At 46.5% G+C, this 17,500-nt stretch overlaps 1 protein-coding gene across 3 annotated transcripts in view; it reads left to right on the top strand.

The window, feature by feature from the left end:
• Nucleotides 1-17,500, top strand: part of unc5cb (unc-5 netrin receptor Cb) — a 156,994-nt gene that overhangs the window by 105,574 nt on the left and 33,920 nt on the right. For all 3 annotated transcript variants that reach the window (XR_006151497.1, XM_031558359.2, XM_031558358.2), the window contains exons 5-7: nt 11,553-11,733; nt 14,205-14,372; nt 14,578-14,742. Coding sequence is in view for 2 of the 3 variants with exons in the window: in XM_031558359.2 (XP_031414219.1) it covers nt 11,553-11,733; nt 14,205-14,372; nt 14,578-14,742 (514 nt within the window). In the remaining variant the exon portion in view is untranslated. The remainder of the gene's footprint in view (nt 1-11,552; nt 11,734-14,204; nt 14,373-14,577; nt 14,743-17,500) is intronic.

Below are 17,500 nucleotides of genomic sequence, written 5' to 3'. Positions count from 1 at the left end.
GGGGGGGGTATCATGTGACTTTGATCTGAAGAGAATGAAGAGAATGAATGTTATGGTAAACCATTACTTATCTGTAATTACATTTGGACTTTTTGTAGCCACATCTTTGACTGTGTAAAGAATGTGCAAATTAGAATCAAAGGACAAAATGTTTATGAAAGGAAGGTTTTTTTCCCAGTGAATTTGATGAGAAAGAGATGTTTAAGGGATAAGTCAAATACCTTTCATTGGCATAGTTAACACTCTATTTACTAGTTACAAACAAAAATGTTGTTATAACTTTCCCCAGAGGCAATCAGTGATCAGTGATCAGTGATCTATATCAGATTTTGATTAGTAGGGGGTCAATGACAAATTGGGCAAGTTTGATGCTTTTAACCGAAAGTGCATGATTTTTGCCAAAAATGGGTCTAAGGCCACCCTACTAAAAAGGCAAGTGAAAAGACAGACAGAGAGAGAGAGAGAGAGAGAGAGAGAGAGAGAGACATAGAAAGAGAAAATAGTTCACTTGAAAACATTTGTCTCCTTCAGGAAAATGATAGCACAGCTGCTGGAGACAGAGGAGGTCTGAATGAGTTGCAGCTCCAGCTCCCTCTCCCTCTATTTTTCTCTGTCTTTCTATTTTTTCTCTCGCTCTCTCTCTCTCTCTCTTTACCTCATTTCTCTTAGAGCAAACAGATGGACCATCTCTGAGGCTGAAGCTGCATATGCCTTTACAGGAAAACGCTCAAATCACCCGCAGTAAAGGGGAAAATGTCTCCATCCTCCCCTAGTGGATGTGTAGGGGAGGTGAGAGGAGGTGAGAGGAGGTGAGAGGAGGTGGGAGGAGGTGGGAGGAGGTGGGAGGAGGCAGTGGCCGCTGTGTCCGGGGAAACATGGAGCCTGGGTCCAGTCTTGACCTGATCCCATGGCTTTGCCTTGCTTGTGTTTTCTGCTACCCGGCAACAGGGAAAGAATGTGATTGACATCAGAGCCCCATGTCATCCCTCGGCCAGACTCTGATTGTGCTCTGTTGTCAGGGTGATGTTCATTTCGTCATTCATGTTGTCTTTGGTCCAGCTTTTGTTTGTGACAGATGACAGCAGACGGATTAATGCCAAATGTCCCGCAGATATAATAATAATAATAATAATTCATTTATTTTATAACGCACTCTATATTCATATGAATCTCAGAGTGCCACAGTGAGAACAAGTAAAAAAAAACATGGATAAAACAACCTATAATAAAACATAGTTAGAAACATATGCATTTTAGAGATGTCCATCCCTCTACAGTAACAACCCCCACCAGCCCTCACACGCCCCCAGCCCTACCCCCACTCCAACCTGCCGTGTCCAGGGGGGATTATCGACATTTTATCATAAATGAAAAATCCATGAAAATGGGGAATGATCGTAATTACAAACGTTGTAATCTGAGATTACAGAGGTACCTCGTATAGCACGAATGATTAGGATTATGTAACCGGGTGGACTGAAGGTCACTTTCGTGTAATCAGAAATGTGTAGTTTCATGATGAAAACACATTATTGCAATAGAGTATTGCCTGCGATGCAAGTCATCAATCATCTGGGTGTCATCACGATTATAGATCAACATGATAGTACTACAATAGTAATCAAGGTGCCTAATGCATCCAACACATCCATTCCACTGAAGAGGCACTGCAACTGTGCGTGTTTTTGCTGACTGAAAATGGATCAGGCCATAAACACACACATTCCCTCTCGCCCACATACTTAGCAACCGCCATAAACAAACCAGTTTGGACCAGGATTTCATATCGCGGGTCATAGAGCAGTTAGGGAAAATCGTTATCCTCCGTTCCGGTAAGTTCTGTCCGTCGCTCTGTCATTGGGCCTTTTGATCCCTAAAAGAAGGATTGCCATGGCGTTTCCGCTCGGAGCCGCGCAGATACACTCCCTCTTCCTACCCACTTATCTGATGTTACGCCAATTTCTGCCAGCTCTGCACACACTCGCACTAAGAAAACAAGCTGCAGACATTTATCTTGGCTCCCTCTCTCTCTCCATCTCTCCACCTCTCATTCCCTCCCTTTCTCCCTCTCTGTCTTCCTCTCTCTCTCCCTCTCTCACTCCCTCCCTCTCTCCCTCTCTGTCTTCCTCTCTCTCATTCCCTCCCTCTCTCCCTCTTTGTCTTCCTCTCTCTCTCCCTCTCTCCCTCCCTCCCTCTCTCACTTGTCATTACCAATGCGGCTTTGGCCAGAAGTCTGAAAATACTAGCATGTGAGGTTTTTCGGAATAGCACAGCAGTTGGGTCACTTGCATGAATCATGGGCTGTGAACACATTAAGGTAATTCATCCAAGTCGGAGGATCGGCGAAAACAAAACATATGCTTTCATTCCCATTCATTTCCAGCGCACTTCAGCACGGCGGTGTGTGTGTGTGTGTGTGTGTGTGTATGCTTTCATTCCCATTCATTTCCAGCGCACTTCATCACATCGGCAGGAAAAAATAATCCTGTGCGACTCCTGCTCTTGGTGAGGACTGTTGTTTTTGTTCCTCGCTCTCGTCTGGACGAGCTTGTGGGATCACTAGGTGCAGGGGAAAGGGGAGGGTTGTGAGAAAGAGATGCAGAAAGAAAGACAAGAATGAAAGAAAGAAAGAAAGAAAAGTGTGTGGTATTGTGGGAGAAAGAGTGATTATGTGTGTGTGAGAGAGGTAGAGATAGGGAGAAGGAAAGATAGATAGATAGATAGAGAGAGAGAGAGAGAGAGAGAGGGAGAGAGAGAGAGTAAAAGAACAGCTTCTTTGTTGCCCTGTGAACTTTTCATGGGCTCTCCAGGAGACGAGTGCAGGAGTAAATGGCTGTCTATTCCCAACACTCCACTTCTGCCAGACCTCCTTCTGCTAAACTCATAAAGGAGACTCAAAGCTCTTCACACAAAGGGCACACTATATTTCTCCACCTCTTTCTCTCTCTCTCTCTCTTTCTCCCTGTCCTTCTCACCCTGTCTTTCTCTCAAACTCTCCATCTGCACTTTGTCCCCCTCTGTCTTTCCCTCTCTCTCTCTTTCTCTTTTCTCATCTACATGCTCTCCCTCCCTCTCTGTCTCTCTCCCTCTCTCTCTCTTTCTCTTGTCTCATCTACATTCTCTCTCTCCCTTCCTCTCTGTCTGTCTCTCTCTCTCTCTCTCTCCATCTCGTCTGTATTCTCTCCCTCCCTCGTGCGGCTACTCACTTGTCACCACTCCCGGGATACGACTGGGCTTTCCGAGTCGACACACACTGTGTGCCTCGGATACCGCTGAGCCGGTTGTCATGGAAGCAGGGCTTTTTCATCCAGGCAGCTCCTTGGCCTTGCCCGGGGTCCTGCCGTGTCATCACTGGGGAGCGGGTTGTTTCCGCGGCTGTGGAGGGGCTACCGGCTCCCCCTCGCACCTCCTCCCTCCTCCTCACCACCTCCTCAAAGCGACCCAGGCCGCCTGGCCGAGCCAAGGAGACGGCCAGGGGAATGCGGGCCACCCCGCTGTGTCCGGGGTCCGAGGGCAGTGCATGTTTTCTTTCTCATGCTGATGTGGTGTTGACGGCCACATTATTCCACTGACATGGGAGACCACGCAGTGCTTTGTGGACCGATCTTGGTTCGGATAATGCGTTAGCTATGTGACTCTAATATCAAAGACGTCATGGGTTGCCTGTCTTGGATATGAATTTGAAAGTGTCTGGGTTGTGTAGCAGGCACACATACACCCACACACACACACACACACACACACAATCACACACGGCCTACAAAGACATGCACTCACAAACAGAATTGCAACTATACACACTCACCCACACACACACACACAAACACACCATGGAATGTAATAAGACACAGATGGCAGGTCCATTTAGTGTGATAAGCAGGTTGGAATTTTCATTTTATTGAGCCGTTAAGTAGGAGAGGCCGCAACAGGCCCAGATGAAGTTCATCCCTATTCCTAACGACCGGCGCAGCGTGCTGAAGGTGATGAGTGCAGCATCTGCTCTATAAGTTAGCACGGTTAACAGCTGTTCAAGAGTATGTGCACACACACACACACACACACACACACACACACACACACACACACACACACACAGACACACAGACACACACAGACATACACAGACAAAAACAGGTAGAACCCGGTACACACAACAAACCCACACTTACACACTCAGCAGTTTTCAAACATCCTTACTCATACAAATGTACACTCACTAGTCACATATACTCACTCTCTCTCACACACACACACACACACACACACGCGCGCGCGCATGGACACACACCCCGCTTCGTTCTGCACTGAGTATGATGGATGAGACTGCTATGCACCTTAAATGTTATTTAGATCAACTGTTCATTTCGAGCTCGTTAGTGTGCCTTCAGCTCCTCAGTAGTGCTTCATCTCCCAGTGCAAATCCCTCTACAGGCTTGCTGAAAGGGAATAATAACGCCAGAAAATCCCTGCCTCTCTTCACAAACAATTTGCAACTTAATGGAGACTAAACACAAACAGCTAGTGAGTCAGCACCCTCTCATACACACCTGCAGCTATCTGTCTGTCTATCTATATATCTATCTTTCTATCTATCTATCTGTCTATCTATCTATCTATCTATCTATCTATCTATCTATCTATCTATCTGTCTATCTATCTATCTATCTTTCTACGCTCTCTCTCACACTCTCTTTCTCTCTCTCTCTCTCTCTCTCTCTCTCTCTCTCTCTCTCTGTTAGTTCCATCTCACTCCTGGGATACCAGCATAGCCTTCAGAAGTCTGTGAGGTAAAGAGAAGGCTGGGGTCACCTTGTCAGAGGACAGTAGAGTGAGAGTAGGTGAGAGATGTAGAGAGAAGCGTGTGTGTGTGTGTGTGTGTGTGTGTGTTTGAGAGGGTGGACAGCAGGAGTGAGAGTAGGTTCATTAAGGAGGACCCTAGGGGCAGGGGGAGCCAGACGGGTCCTGGCGGAGTTGCGTAACCAGCGGCAGGCCTCCAGGTCCCAGGCCGTCAGTCAAACCCATGTTGTTGTTGGAGCCGCTGTTCACTTTGACAGATCCAGCACTCACCCGTCTGTCCTGCTGTCTCTCCCTCCCTCTCTCCCTCTCTCTCTCTCTCTCTCTCTCTCTCTCCCTCCTTCTCTCTCTCTCTCTCCCTCCATCTCTCTCTCTACCTCCCTCTCTCTCTCTCTCCATCTCTCTCTCTCTCCCTCCATCTCTCCATCTCTCTCTCTCTCCCTCCCTCTCTATCTCTCTCTCTCTCTGCCTTTATACTCTCTCTCTCTCTCTCTCTCTCTCTCCCTTTCTTTATACTCTCATACTGCCTCTCATGTTCACACTCCCTCTCCCACTTCGTGTGTCTTTGAGTAACAGACCTACTTTTGGAAAGACTACTCTGATAGTCTGATCTAGATTCCCTGTCTTTTCTCTCTTATTTTGTAATTGTTGATGGTGGAATGATCATGGCAGGTCATGACATCACTGCCTGTAAAATTGATATTGGTGATATCAGTGATTATTGTTGTCATTCTTTCAAATGACATCACCGATTATCGGGACTACATGTCACGATAGTGATATCACTAGTGACAGTATGACTCCGTGCTGTCCTGACTAAGTACGATATGGGGGAATGAGGCTCCCTAAAGATCCTGTGTGACTACAACTTGACCAGTTCACTCAGTGTCTCAGTGTTGACTTCTGCCCTCTGCAAAACTGCATGATTACATTTCCAGTTTCATAGCCATTGAATATCTATTCAATAAACAGTGGAGTGCAGCCCTAGCACATTCAAAGCTATTAATATTGACACACTTTGAGTTGGCAGATATTTTGGTATTTTTTACTCCCCGCAGATGTGAACTTTTCCGCATACGAAATCAGATGAATCATTCAGGACTTCTGCTATTTGGATGCTCCTTCCAGGGCGCATAATGATCGGATCCATCGGTGCGTTTTTTGTGTAAAATCAAATTAAATCAATGAAAACAAGGCCTTAGCTTGAGAAAATTCAAAGTGCCCCTGAAGATGGCTAATATTAATGCTTGCTGAGGAGAGGTGGGGAAGAGGCCAGAATCACAAACCGCCTCGTCGCACTTTCTTTTCATAGGGAAAAAATCTGCTTGGAAAAGTGGCGCTATAAATTATCTCTTTTCCCAGTCTGTACTTTTTACCCTCTGCAGTTTGTATTTTCCTCCATAAATATACATACATCATACTTATGTGCCTTCATACTGTCATATCCTCTTTCTTTGGATTTGCCAATGTTTTCCCTACAGGAAATGAGCAATATTCAAGAGATCCATTTGATACCGGTTATCAAGCAGAAATGGTAACCATAGCGAATGTCTTGTTTGGTGGTGAGCTTGGGAGGGTGTGGGTAGCTGGCAGGAGAGGCATGTGACAGTGTCTCTGCCAGTAGATATGTTTGGTGGCATGGCATGACAGGCACTGGCTAAAAATAAGTGAAAATAAATTACTGTGTGTGTCGGTGTGTATGATTGTGAGTGTGTGTGTGTGTGTGTGTGTGTGTGTGTGTGTGTGTGTGTGTGTGTGTGTGTGTGTGTGTGTGTGTGTGACTGTCAGAGACACGCCGGTCCTGCCTGAGCGACCTTCAGTGTTAATTAGGACATCTGTGCTTGGGCCATCCACTGAGGCATCCCAGCACCTCTCCCAACAACACCTATTCATTACCACCTTCACTGCACTCTCCAGCCCATACAGAATGTGTGTGTGTGTGTGTGTGTGTGTGTGTGTGTGTGTGTGTGTGTGTGTGTGTGTGTGTGTGTGTGTGTGTGTGTGTGTGTGTGTGTGTGTGTGTGTGTGTGTATGTGTGTGTGTGTGTGTGTGTGTGGGAGTGTGTGGGAGAGAGAGAGTAAGACATAAGTGAGATGAGAGGAAAAGGGAAAGAGAAAGAGATGGAGAAAGAGATAAAAACGTTAGCTAAAGAGGAATTGTGATCATGAGGGAATGAGTGAAAGATATAGAGATAAAGAGAGGGAGAGATAAAGAGAGAGAGAGAGAGAGAGAGAGAGAGAGAGAGAGAGAGAGAAGGCATCCTGCCCATTCTATCTGTGTCTTGGCAGCTCTGGTACCAACTGTGGACTCTGTGGGGTCTATCGCTCACTGGTTCTTGGGCTCTGTTAGTAGCTCTAATAGAGGAGAAATGTTGGACTTGTCTTCTATGAAATATTGATCAAAAAAGCTCTGTTCAGTAAGATGTTGCCTTTGAACTGATTTCATCTGCTTTTTTCTTTGTGAGTGGTAAACATGGTCAAAAATGAGCCGCATACTTGAAAAACATTTGAAAAAGAGTGCAATTTGTAAGGAATTTTTCCCCCCTCTTTTTGGGTTTAAATAATCTTTCTCACATGCTTGGCCTGATCCCAGCCACTCATATGACAGAGGTCCTCAGATGGCAGCCGGCGGTCTGCACTGCATTCTGTTCTGAATGGAGAAAATATGATAAATATTATTCTGCTTCTGGGAGCATATTGCCTGTCATCAAATCAGGAATCCTTTTACTGGTTGCTGGGGAGACTGGACAATGTTGCATTCTAGTAAGTGTATACTTACATTTCTCAGCATGGAGACAGCAAGAGAATACGGTTTAGAATGAAGTCCAAGGCTGTATATGGTTCAGGATGGAGACACGATGGGAATTCTGATCTCTCATCTGGCCTTAATCATCTTGAATATTATTTTAATGCTGGAGCCGTTTAAAATCATAACTGTGCTCCATTAAAATATTAATATAAGGTTTGGCCTCTTCTTTGCCCTGTCCTTTCATGCAGTCACAAATCATTTTGTAAATGGAACGGAACACAGGTACACACACACACACACACACACACACACACACACACACACACTTATACACATGCATGCAAACACACACAAGCAGTTGATGCAAATTTCTAGACACACACACACACAGACATGCCTGCACAAACAAACACAAACACACATACACACATACATGCACACGCAGTAACCGGAATGAAAACAGAATGAGTTTAAATCTGGTAATTGGCCCCTTAAGTATTTGCCGGTCTGCTGTAATGACCAGTGGTGGTGTGTATTTATTTTCTCCTGCCGCTGAAGGGCAAGACGGGCTTCTATCGGGCCTGTGGGCTCACTGCTGTCTGTCTGTCTACCTGTCTGTCTGCCTGACTGTCTGCATACACCCCCCTCGCAGGCAGACAGGATTGGGCGGCAGAGACAGACTTTCTGGCTGAAACAGAAACTGGAGAGAGGTAGATGTCGATGCTTTTAGATGCTCTGCTAAAGCCTCATTCATCCACTAAGACCAGATGGGATCATATAAATCAATTTTAGGTGGCCGTCTAAACTATGTGAATCCCCCTCCCGTGAGTGTTTAGCTGCAGTGTTCTAGTACAACAGCCAGTGTGAACTCTCTTGGGATAGTAGTTATCACATTGTATAAATGACTTACTGCATAGTTCAAACACTACATCATCCAAACTCAGTTAATCTGGGCAGATCAGTATGTAGTGGGTTTTAGACCCAGGGACATTTTGAATGCACCGCAGGAACACCAAGGCAGCCTGGAAGAGCCCCATGAGAACTAAGAGGAGCTAAGAGAGACTAAGGGAGACTTAGGAAGCCTGTGGAAACACTGTTTTGCCAGCCTCTGTTTTTTTAGACTCAGAGAGATTCGGAGAGACTTAGAGAAAAGTTTGACTCGGGGAGAGAGAGCTCAGATCTTGTGACTCAGAGGCTCTGTTGCCTCTCCTCCATTATTTTGCTCCATGGCTCTACCCATCCTGCTGTTCTGCCTCTGCAGAAGAACTCGGCTCTTCATGACAGCTGACACGTGGCAATTTCCCCCCGTTAATGACAAGAAATGTGCCAATTATGGCAGCAGACGTCCTGTGACAATCAGAGCCCATAATGAGTCTTGCACATTTTGTGTGTGCGGGTGTGTTTGTGTGTTCGTGTGTGTGTGTGTGTGTGTGTGTGTGTGTGTGTGTGTGTGTGTGTGTGTGTGTGTGTGTGTGTGTGTGTGTGTGTGTGTGTGTTTGTGTGTGTGGGTGAGTGGGAATTGAGTTTGGATGGGGTGTTGACAGGAGCTGCCGACAGGAGAATAGAGACACAGTGCCTTCGCTCTGCTGGTGACAGAAGGGATGCTATTTTGTGCATTTGTGCCCGAATGTGTCCAAAAGAGCACCAGCATTCCCTATTCCCATTAATGTTAGATTTATACAAAACAGTGGGAAATATAGAAAGATAGAAGGATGAATTACTATGAAGGATGTAAGATGTACTTATTATTTAAATTCTAGATGTATATCCTAGGCAAGGGTTATTGTTGTATGGTGGGCTCATCCTTTCTTTCTTTCTTTCTCCCGTCTCCACCTCTATCACTCCCTTTCCCCTCTCTGGGAACGAAAGGCTGATCTTTTGTTGGGTTTTAATTGCTCTCACACACTGACAGCTCTTCACATTGGAGCGTTGCAGTCTGGGAGGTTTCTGCCTCTAATTCGTGGAGATGGACGTGATAATCAGCGCTTTGCCAAGTCAATCTTGATTACGTGTGTTATTTCACCCCCCCACCACCCCCCTCCATCATAATCAAAGAGGGGGGAAAGAAAAACAGAATTGTCTCACAGCGTTTTGTCTGAGTGGGACTAATTTGCACTTACTGTAGTGGCTTTTATCTTTTTGTTTGGTAGGTCGCACTATGACGGGGCCCTGATTTGATTGTAACAACATTGTTAAGTACAGAGTGGTATAGTGTAACATGTTCACGCAGGTTAAAGGAACAGTAGCACCATTGATAGTTTTTACTTTTCCCAAAGACAGCCTATGTGGGGTCATGAACACACTCCAAAGCCATTGAGCAATAATAGAGAGCCTACGAGTAGAGAAGGTGGTCTTTTAGTTCAGTGTGTTGTGTTTTTGGTCGAGTGTGATGACAAACAGGAGGATGATGCTGCCTGAAGAGTGTTTTTTTCTGGAGGGGTCACGGGGGGTCAGGTGGTCTGTGTTAGGCACTGTAAATGTAGGGGTCACGGGGGGTCAGGTGGTCTGTGATGGTCAGAGTAAATGTTGGGGTCACGGGGGGTCAGGTGGTCTGTGATGGTCAGAGTAAATGTTGGGGTCACGGGGGGTCAGGTGGTCTGTGATGGTCAGAGTAAATGTTGGGGTCACGGGGGGTCAGGTGGTCTGTGATGGTCAGAGTAAATGTTGGGGTCGTGGGGGGTCAGGTGGTCTGTGATGGTCAGTGTAAATGTAGGGGTCACAGGGGGTCAGGTGGTCTGTGATGGTCAGTGTAAATGTAGGGGTCACGGGGGTTATAGTCAAAAAGTGGTGACTGACGATGGAAAACAATAAAAGTTAAACAATTAGTGTCACACCATGGCTCGGTGTAGCGCATGAATGCTGCAATGCTACTCGCCTGGTTTCATATTTCTTGTCTCCTTTAATGAAGTATTTGATGAAGAGCATCACACTGTTACAGATTCTCTCCCAGCATGCCAAAGGTACACAGGTTTCTGCCAGCACCACTTTTGGCAGCAATATTACATTGTCTCACGGAGTCTTTGTGTTATTACTTTTAGGGTCACTTGATGGATGTTTGCAGAGAAAAACAATGTCTGCCCGCGGTGTTCAGAATGCACATGTAGCTCTCTCCCTCCACATTAATAAATGCCTACTTCACGCATACTTTTATTTCCCTTCAGACATCTAAATACGTTTCTGTCTGGATCTGAAAGTTGGCTCGTCGTCCCAGACAAATGCCACAGCCAAAAAGTAACCAGCCGTAAATCTAGAAGCTAGATTAGACTTGATGTGGCCTTGTAATAAACACACAACAGGCTGTAGAGGTGTGTACTCTCTCTCTCTCTCTTCTCCCGAAATGTCCCTCTTTCCAAAGGTGAAGCTGAGGTTGGTCCCCCATGACAAAAGCTGCCAAAGATCAGCCATCTGCCTGAGGTTTAATGGAGGTCTGAATCTATCCTCCTTCCTTAGGTGGAATGTTCTAGACCTGAAGTCTGTGTCACGACATTCACAGACTGTTTAGAGGAAGTGCTGTCTGATTTACAGTCGTATAAAGGTCTGGAAACTGTCGCACATTCTCCGGACGTGACCCCGATGTTAGGTTCAATATCTCTGAAAGGCGCGGAAAGAGAGGAGGCTCCTCGTCGAGGAAGGTCAAGAAACGTTGTGTGCCTTTTATTATTATTGTATTCCTCCAGCTCCAAGAATAACACAGACGATCCCTCAGCCGAGTGTCTGACGGCGCAGATTCTCTTTGTTCTGGGGGAAAATAAAAAAGAGAACATGATGGGTATTGACGTTTTATGAGCCCTCAGCAGCCTCCCTAGATGTAAACAGAGCTGCAGTGATGTGCTCTTACTGAGAGGGGAAAGAGGAGACCAGCCTCCAGAAAGAATCCTTTGTACTTCTTATTTTAACGCGTCAAGGAACTTTGAGCATGATCGAAATGTGAAAAGAAACATGAATGTGTAGCCCAACCTTTCTCTGCGTAGCCAGGTGCCTGATCTTCTTCTTTTCTGTGTTTTCTTTAGGTGGAGTGGCTAAAGAATGAGGAAATCATTGACCCGGCCGACGATCGCAACTTCTACATCACCATCGACCACAACCTGATCATCAAACAAGCCAGACTGTCAGACACGGCAAATTACACCTGCGTGGCCAAGAACATTGTGGCCAAAAGGCGAAGCACCACGGCTACAGTCATAGTCTACGGTAACGACCAAGTCCATGGTGTCAGGTGTCACCTTGCACTTACTTGCCTTTGTTACTTTCTTATTTTTCCAGAACTTGTGAGACGACTATCCAGAGGGGAAAGAGTTTGTTTTCATAATTTTTATGCTTCTGTTTTCTATTTTAAGTTTATGGCTATTTTGGGTCAGCCAGCAGTCCAACGTCTGTATTTTGCTGCATGTTCCCATGTCCGTTTCCTCACATTTATTCAGTTTGACGAATATACAGTCAGTATACATTTCCAGGGAACCATTACAATTTGGATCAGATTTGAATGGAATAACACACGTTTGTTGCGCTCAGCTTTTCCCTCCGGAGAGGCTGAGGTGTAGTCACTAGCCTCCAGAGGCCATATGTACGGAGTCACTGACAGATCAGGTATCAAGAGACTCTCACCTCTGGAGAACCAGAACCCAGAGCGATCCACTCACTCCAACTGACCACCCCCCCCACCCCCCCCACCCCGCCCCCCCCTTCACCCCACTGGAGACATTTGTACATTTGTATATTGAGTCTGAAATCCACTCCTTTAAAAAAAAGAAAAAAAAAAAGAACTGCTTTTTAGGAAGTCTTTCAGATCTGCTGCTTCCAGTCAGCCGCTGCTCTCCAAAACCAACTCCTGCCGTGTGCCGTCAGGTTTGAGCCCCCGTCTGTGCCAGAGCTTTTGGTGCAGATTGGCGTGCAAGTGGAGTGGGCCAATTCCTCATGCAAACAGGTGACAGCACCCCACTTGTGGTTTGTCAGGCGCCGCGGGGGAACTAAGCCTCCGTCTGACACGAGGCACTGGAGAGAGCACAGCTACTGTTGACAAAGTGGCTTCGCTTCCAGAAACACAATCTCCTGGGTCTCCTTCACCCGGCCCCTCCGCGCTCTCCTCCAGACTGAATTAAGGACCTCGATACCAGAGCAGGGCTCCAGCAAATGGACGCCATTTACTGCACAGAGAAATGGGGAGATATGCAGTGGTCTGCACCGCAAGAACAGCAAATACTTTCCATAGCGGAACAAAACCGTATTTGCCCAATCAAATACCCCAGGCTCTGGACAAGGAGACTGCCTATCAGTAGCAGTATTGGGCTACTGAGTTTGACTGCCCTCTGCATGAGAGGCTAAAGTGGATTAATAAGACCAGTGATGCTCTTTGGCTCAGGGAGCTGCGTGGCGGAGGGAAGCTGATACCGTCAGCAAGCGTGGGGTTCTCATAGTATCCACGCTAAGTTCACAGGACTTACTTGTCTCCCCGTGTCACTGTGTTAGAGAGAACCGTTATGGAGGGATCTTGTGTCTGACTCCAGCTGGTCCAAGAGAAGCAATGAAAATAAAAGACTACTAAAGTAGTGGAGATGTTTGTGTGTGTGTGAGAGAGAGAGAGTAGGGGGACTCTAGCCACACACTTGTCAGATGTTGAGTGATCAGCAGGGTTTCAGCTGGAGGTCTTGGTCAGGCTTTTTGAGGGTCACAATCCACCGCTTGCTTACGCAGGCCAAAATGCTGGCAGAGAGAACACAACTGTGCCATGAAAGCGAGGGAGAGAGAAAGCAGGGGGGAAAGAGGGAGAAAGCTTTGATGTCGGATGATCCGCGGACAAATGCAACAGAATCCGTCTTCTTCAGCAGGCTCCTGCATCATGTGGCTCAGGGGGAGGTTAGTCTCCATGTGCAGAGAGAGAGAGAGAGAGAGAGAGAGAGAGAGAGAGAGGGAGAGAGAGAGAGAGAGCAGCTCTGATCAGTGCTCCGTCCCCTCATCACAACCACAACCACAACAAGGAGCTGCTGCAGAAGGAGACGGGGTGGTCAGGGAGGGACAGAGAGAGAGAGAGAGAGGGAGAGAGAGAGAAACAAAGAAGTGAAGAAGATGGTGGCTAGGGAGGGGGAGGAAAGAAAGAAAGAAGTGAGGCTGTTTTTGTGTGTGTGAGAGAGAGAGAGAGAGATGGAGAGAAAGAGAGAGGGAGATAGAGAAAGAGAGAGATAGAGGGAAGAAACTCCAAGATTTTAACAAGAACCGGCTCTGGTGGCTTTCTCCGCACGGCTCAGACTTTTGGAGTTTTTTTCTCCGACGCATCACTTTTCTCCAAAACCAGAGACCCTGCCTGATCACCAGCCCCACACGGGGGTCAAGAGCCAAACACAGCCCATCATCCCAGACACAAAACAGCATCTGTTCAGAGTTATTCTGGGCAAAATGATCTTCTAGTTAAATCCGCAATTCGTTTATCCCCCTTCTTCTTTTTCGATTTCTTTTTCTTCATTTTTTTCTCCAACACATGGCATGCTGAGTTCTCCCCCAAAATCCCAGCTGCAGAGAGTTACTATGTGGTGTAGAGTGACCCATCTCTATGTATACAGTGTGTGTGTGTGTGTGTGTGTGTGTGTGTTTGACACAAAGACCACACTTCCTCGGTATCAAAATGCCCACTGACAGATTGACTCCTCCACCTGCTTGTGTTTCTGCAGTGAACGGTGGTTGGTCGACGTGGACAGAGTGGTCGGTGTGTAACACCCGCTGTGGGCGGGGATACCAGAAACGGACGCGCAGCTGCACCAATCCAGCGCCGCTGAACGGCGGGGCCATCTGTGAAGGTCAGGCCATCCAGAAGCTGGCCTGCAACCCGCTGTGTCCAGGTCAGGAGACATCTATGACACACACACACACACACACACACACACTGAGAAAGAAGGAGGGGGAGGAGATATGACATCTCCCTTTCCCTCAGTCCCTCGCTCTATCACTCTTTTTATCTCTCAGTGTACCACCTACTCAGTCTTTTCTGCCTTCTCTCTCTCTCTCTCTCTCTCTCTCTCTCTCTCTCATCTCCCCCTCCTGCAGTGGACGGTCTGTGGACGGAGTGGAGTAAGTGGTCTACGTGCGGGACGGAGTGCACCCACTGGCGGAGGCGTGAGTGTAATGCCCCCGCGGCCAAGAATGGGGGCAAGGACTGCGATGGCACCCTGCTCCAGTCCAAGAACTGCACAGATGGCCTGTGTATGCAGAGTGAGTTGACACACCCACTTACTCAACTGCACAAACAAACAAGCAAACACACACACACACACACACACACACACACACACACGCACACAAACACACACACACACGCACGCACGTACACACACACACGCACACGCACACAAACACACATACACGCACGGACACGCACACACACAAGCACACACACACACACACACACACACACACACACACACACATACACGCACGGACACACACACATTTACACACACACACACATACACCTTGGCTGCTACAGACATCTGCATGCACATGCCCACCTATTGTGCAAACACACACACACACACACACACACACATCGTCCATACAAGCACATATGAACCGTGTGCATATAAGAATGCAACGCAAATGAGCACACAGAAATATGCAGGTCATAGGTCTATGTGCATAGCCATCTAATTTCTATACACACACATTTACATACATATACAGCATATACACACACACAACACAGTATTTGTCTTTAGATACCATTGTCCTCTGCACACCTCCCTCCTCTGTCTCTCTTAGCTGCAGATGGATTCAGCTACCTGCAAACATGATGCGTCTTACTTTTTTCCATGACAACCACACACCATGTGGTATAAATATATAAAAACACATTTCTTCCTAGCACCAAAAGTAATTACCCTTTGACAGACCAAGGATTCAGGAGCAGCTGTATTTAAAACAATGACATGTGATTATAATGTACTCAGAGGGAGAAAAAAATAACATCCTTAATTGCAGTACATCTGCGATTACTGTAATTCGAGCCTTTTGGTGTCCCCAGAAGAATATATTCAGCAGCGAATGGTATGTGCATGGATTGGTTATTTTTTTTATTGTTATCTTATTTATTTATTATTTATTCTGTTTATGTATTTTTTTCCGGTGAAGGATATTTTCTGTGTTGACAAGCAAACACATCATTTATTCTACCGCTGCAGCTCCCTACTTCTCTCACGCTTTTACCAAGTGGAAAAAAAGGAGGGAGGAAAGTTTTTCTCTTTTTTTTTTCCAGGTCCTGTGTTTTTAAGCAGTTAATGCTTTGTAATCTTGCCATTCATCTTCACTCTAAACTCCTGAAAAAAAGTGTGAACCCTGATGTGGTTTGGCTTGAGGGGTTCTTTTTTTTTTCCAGCGTGTGGGTGTGGGTGTGGGCCTGAACGCTCGTTAAGCGGCGTTGTTATGTTTTTGTTTTTTTCTTTTACGGAGAGACGAGAACACAACATTTCCATTGAGCTTACGGGGCGCTACGCATTTCATTCATTATACAATAAAGGTGGTGCTCCCTGGATGGCATGGATGGTGGAAAGAGGTTGCATGGTGGTATTTGGAGGAGATTTGAAAGAGGTGGTTGTATAAACTCTCTGTGTGCTGAAATGATGTTTTAGAGTATTTGTCTACCAGTCCTCTCTGCCTATAGGCCTGTTGCTCAAGGCTATGCGGACGCCACGCTAGAGAAAGCTGGGAGCAAAAGCAAGGGTTGTTTGCCACCGATGTTCCTGAATGTTCCTTTCCCTTTTTTGGCAATTACAGAAAAGGAAGAAAAGAACAGAGAAGAGAGGGACAGAGAGTGACTGAAGGGACACACGGTTCAGCACACAGCTCATGATAAACAGACAGATTTTCGTGTTCGCGTTGCTTCACGGCTACCATAAAGACTCCCCACTTACACTGGCAGAGTACACTGTCAAGGTTGGATGGCTGAATCACAAATATTACAGAGGGAGAGAGAGAGAGACGGAAAGATAGAGAGGGAGAGGGAAGGAGAGAGAGAGAGAGACACACAGAGACAGAGACAGAGAGAGAGAGAGAGAGAGCGAGAGCGAGAGAGAGCGAGAGAGCGAGAGAGCGAGAGAGAGAGAGAGAGAGAGAGAGAGAGGGGGAAGACGTCACCACACTCTGTTTTCAGTTTCTGAGGTTGGTGGTGCGTTACTGTCGAGCGATGAGAGAGAATTAATTACCAGCATTGATTAATCATCTCTGTGAGGATGGCTCATGCTTTGGCAGCGCCTTGTCATTGAGACCCCCCCCCCCCAAACACACACACACACACACACACACACACACACACCTCACACACCCCCACCCTCCTAAACCCAACTGAATCTCAGAGAGGCTCTCGAAACATCGGCTAAACATAAGGACTATGCTCTCTCTTTTCCTCTCTCTGCAGTCTCTCCATCTTTTCTTCCTCTTGCTCGCTCTTTCGCTCTCCGATGAAATCTATGGCGGCAAAGCATTAGCCCTCTGTCAGATTGATGGCTCATTTGTGGAGAATATAAAGCCCATAACCGTATAGATTTAGGCTCACTTCCTCTGATTGATTTTCCTGGTGCCGAGCTAAAAGGGTGAAGCCACTTAGGTCTCCGCTAATGACCTGCGTTAGTCTCAGTCCACATGATCTAAAAGCTCACATTATGGCCAATATTACTGTGGGTGTGTGTGTGTGTGTGTGTGTGTGTTTGTGTGATCACCTCATCCAGTTCAGGCACAGATCTTAGGTCACGAACCTGTGATCCACTGAGATTACTGTTAAACCATGAGCCATAAGTCAGAAATGAAGAATCTGGTAAGACCATTACCTCCATGGTGAGCTAGAGTTTAAGGGTACCTGCATATGTGCAAACCTTGGGTCAGGGGGAAGTCAATTTCAAATTAAACTGCCCGATAAATATCTGCGAAGATAAACTGAAAATGCGACACTATCTAGAACTGCTGTAGAAGGTAGGCTGGT

The sequence above is a fragment of the Clupea harengus genome, chromosome 21 (genome assembly GCF_900700415.2).
Source record: "Clupea harengus chromosome 21, Ch_v2.0.2, whole genome shotgun sequence".
NCBI lineage: Eukaryota > Metazoa > Chordata > Actinopteri > Clupeiformes > Clupeidae > Clupea > Clupea harengus.
This window is presented reverse-complemented; position numbering and strand designations above follow the sequence as displayed.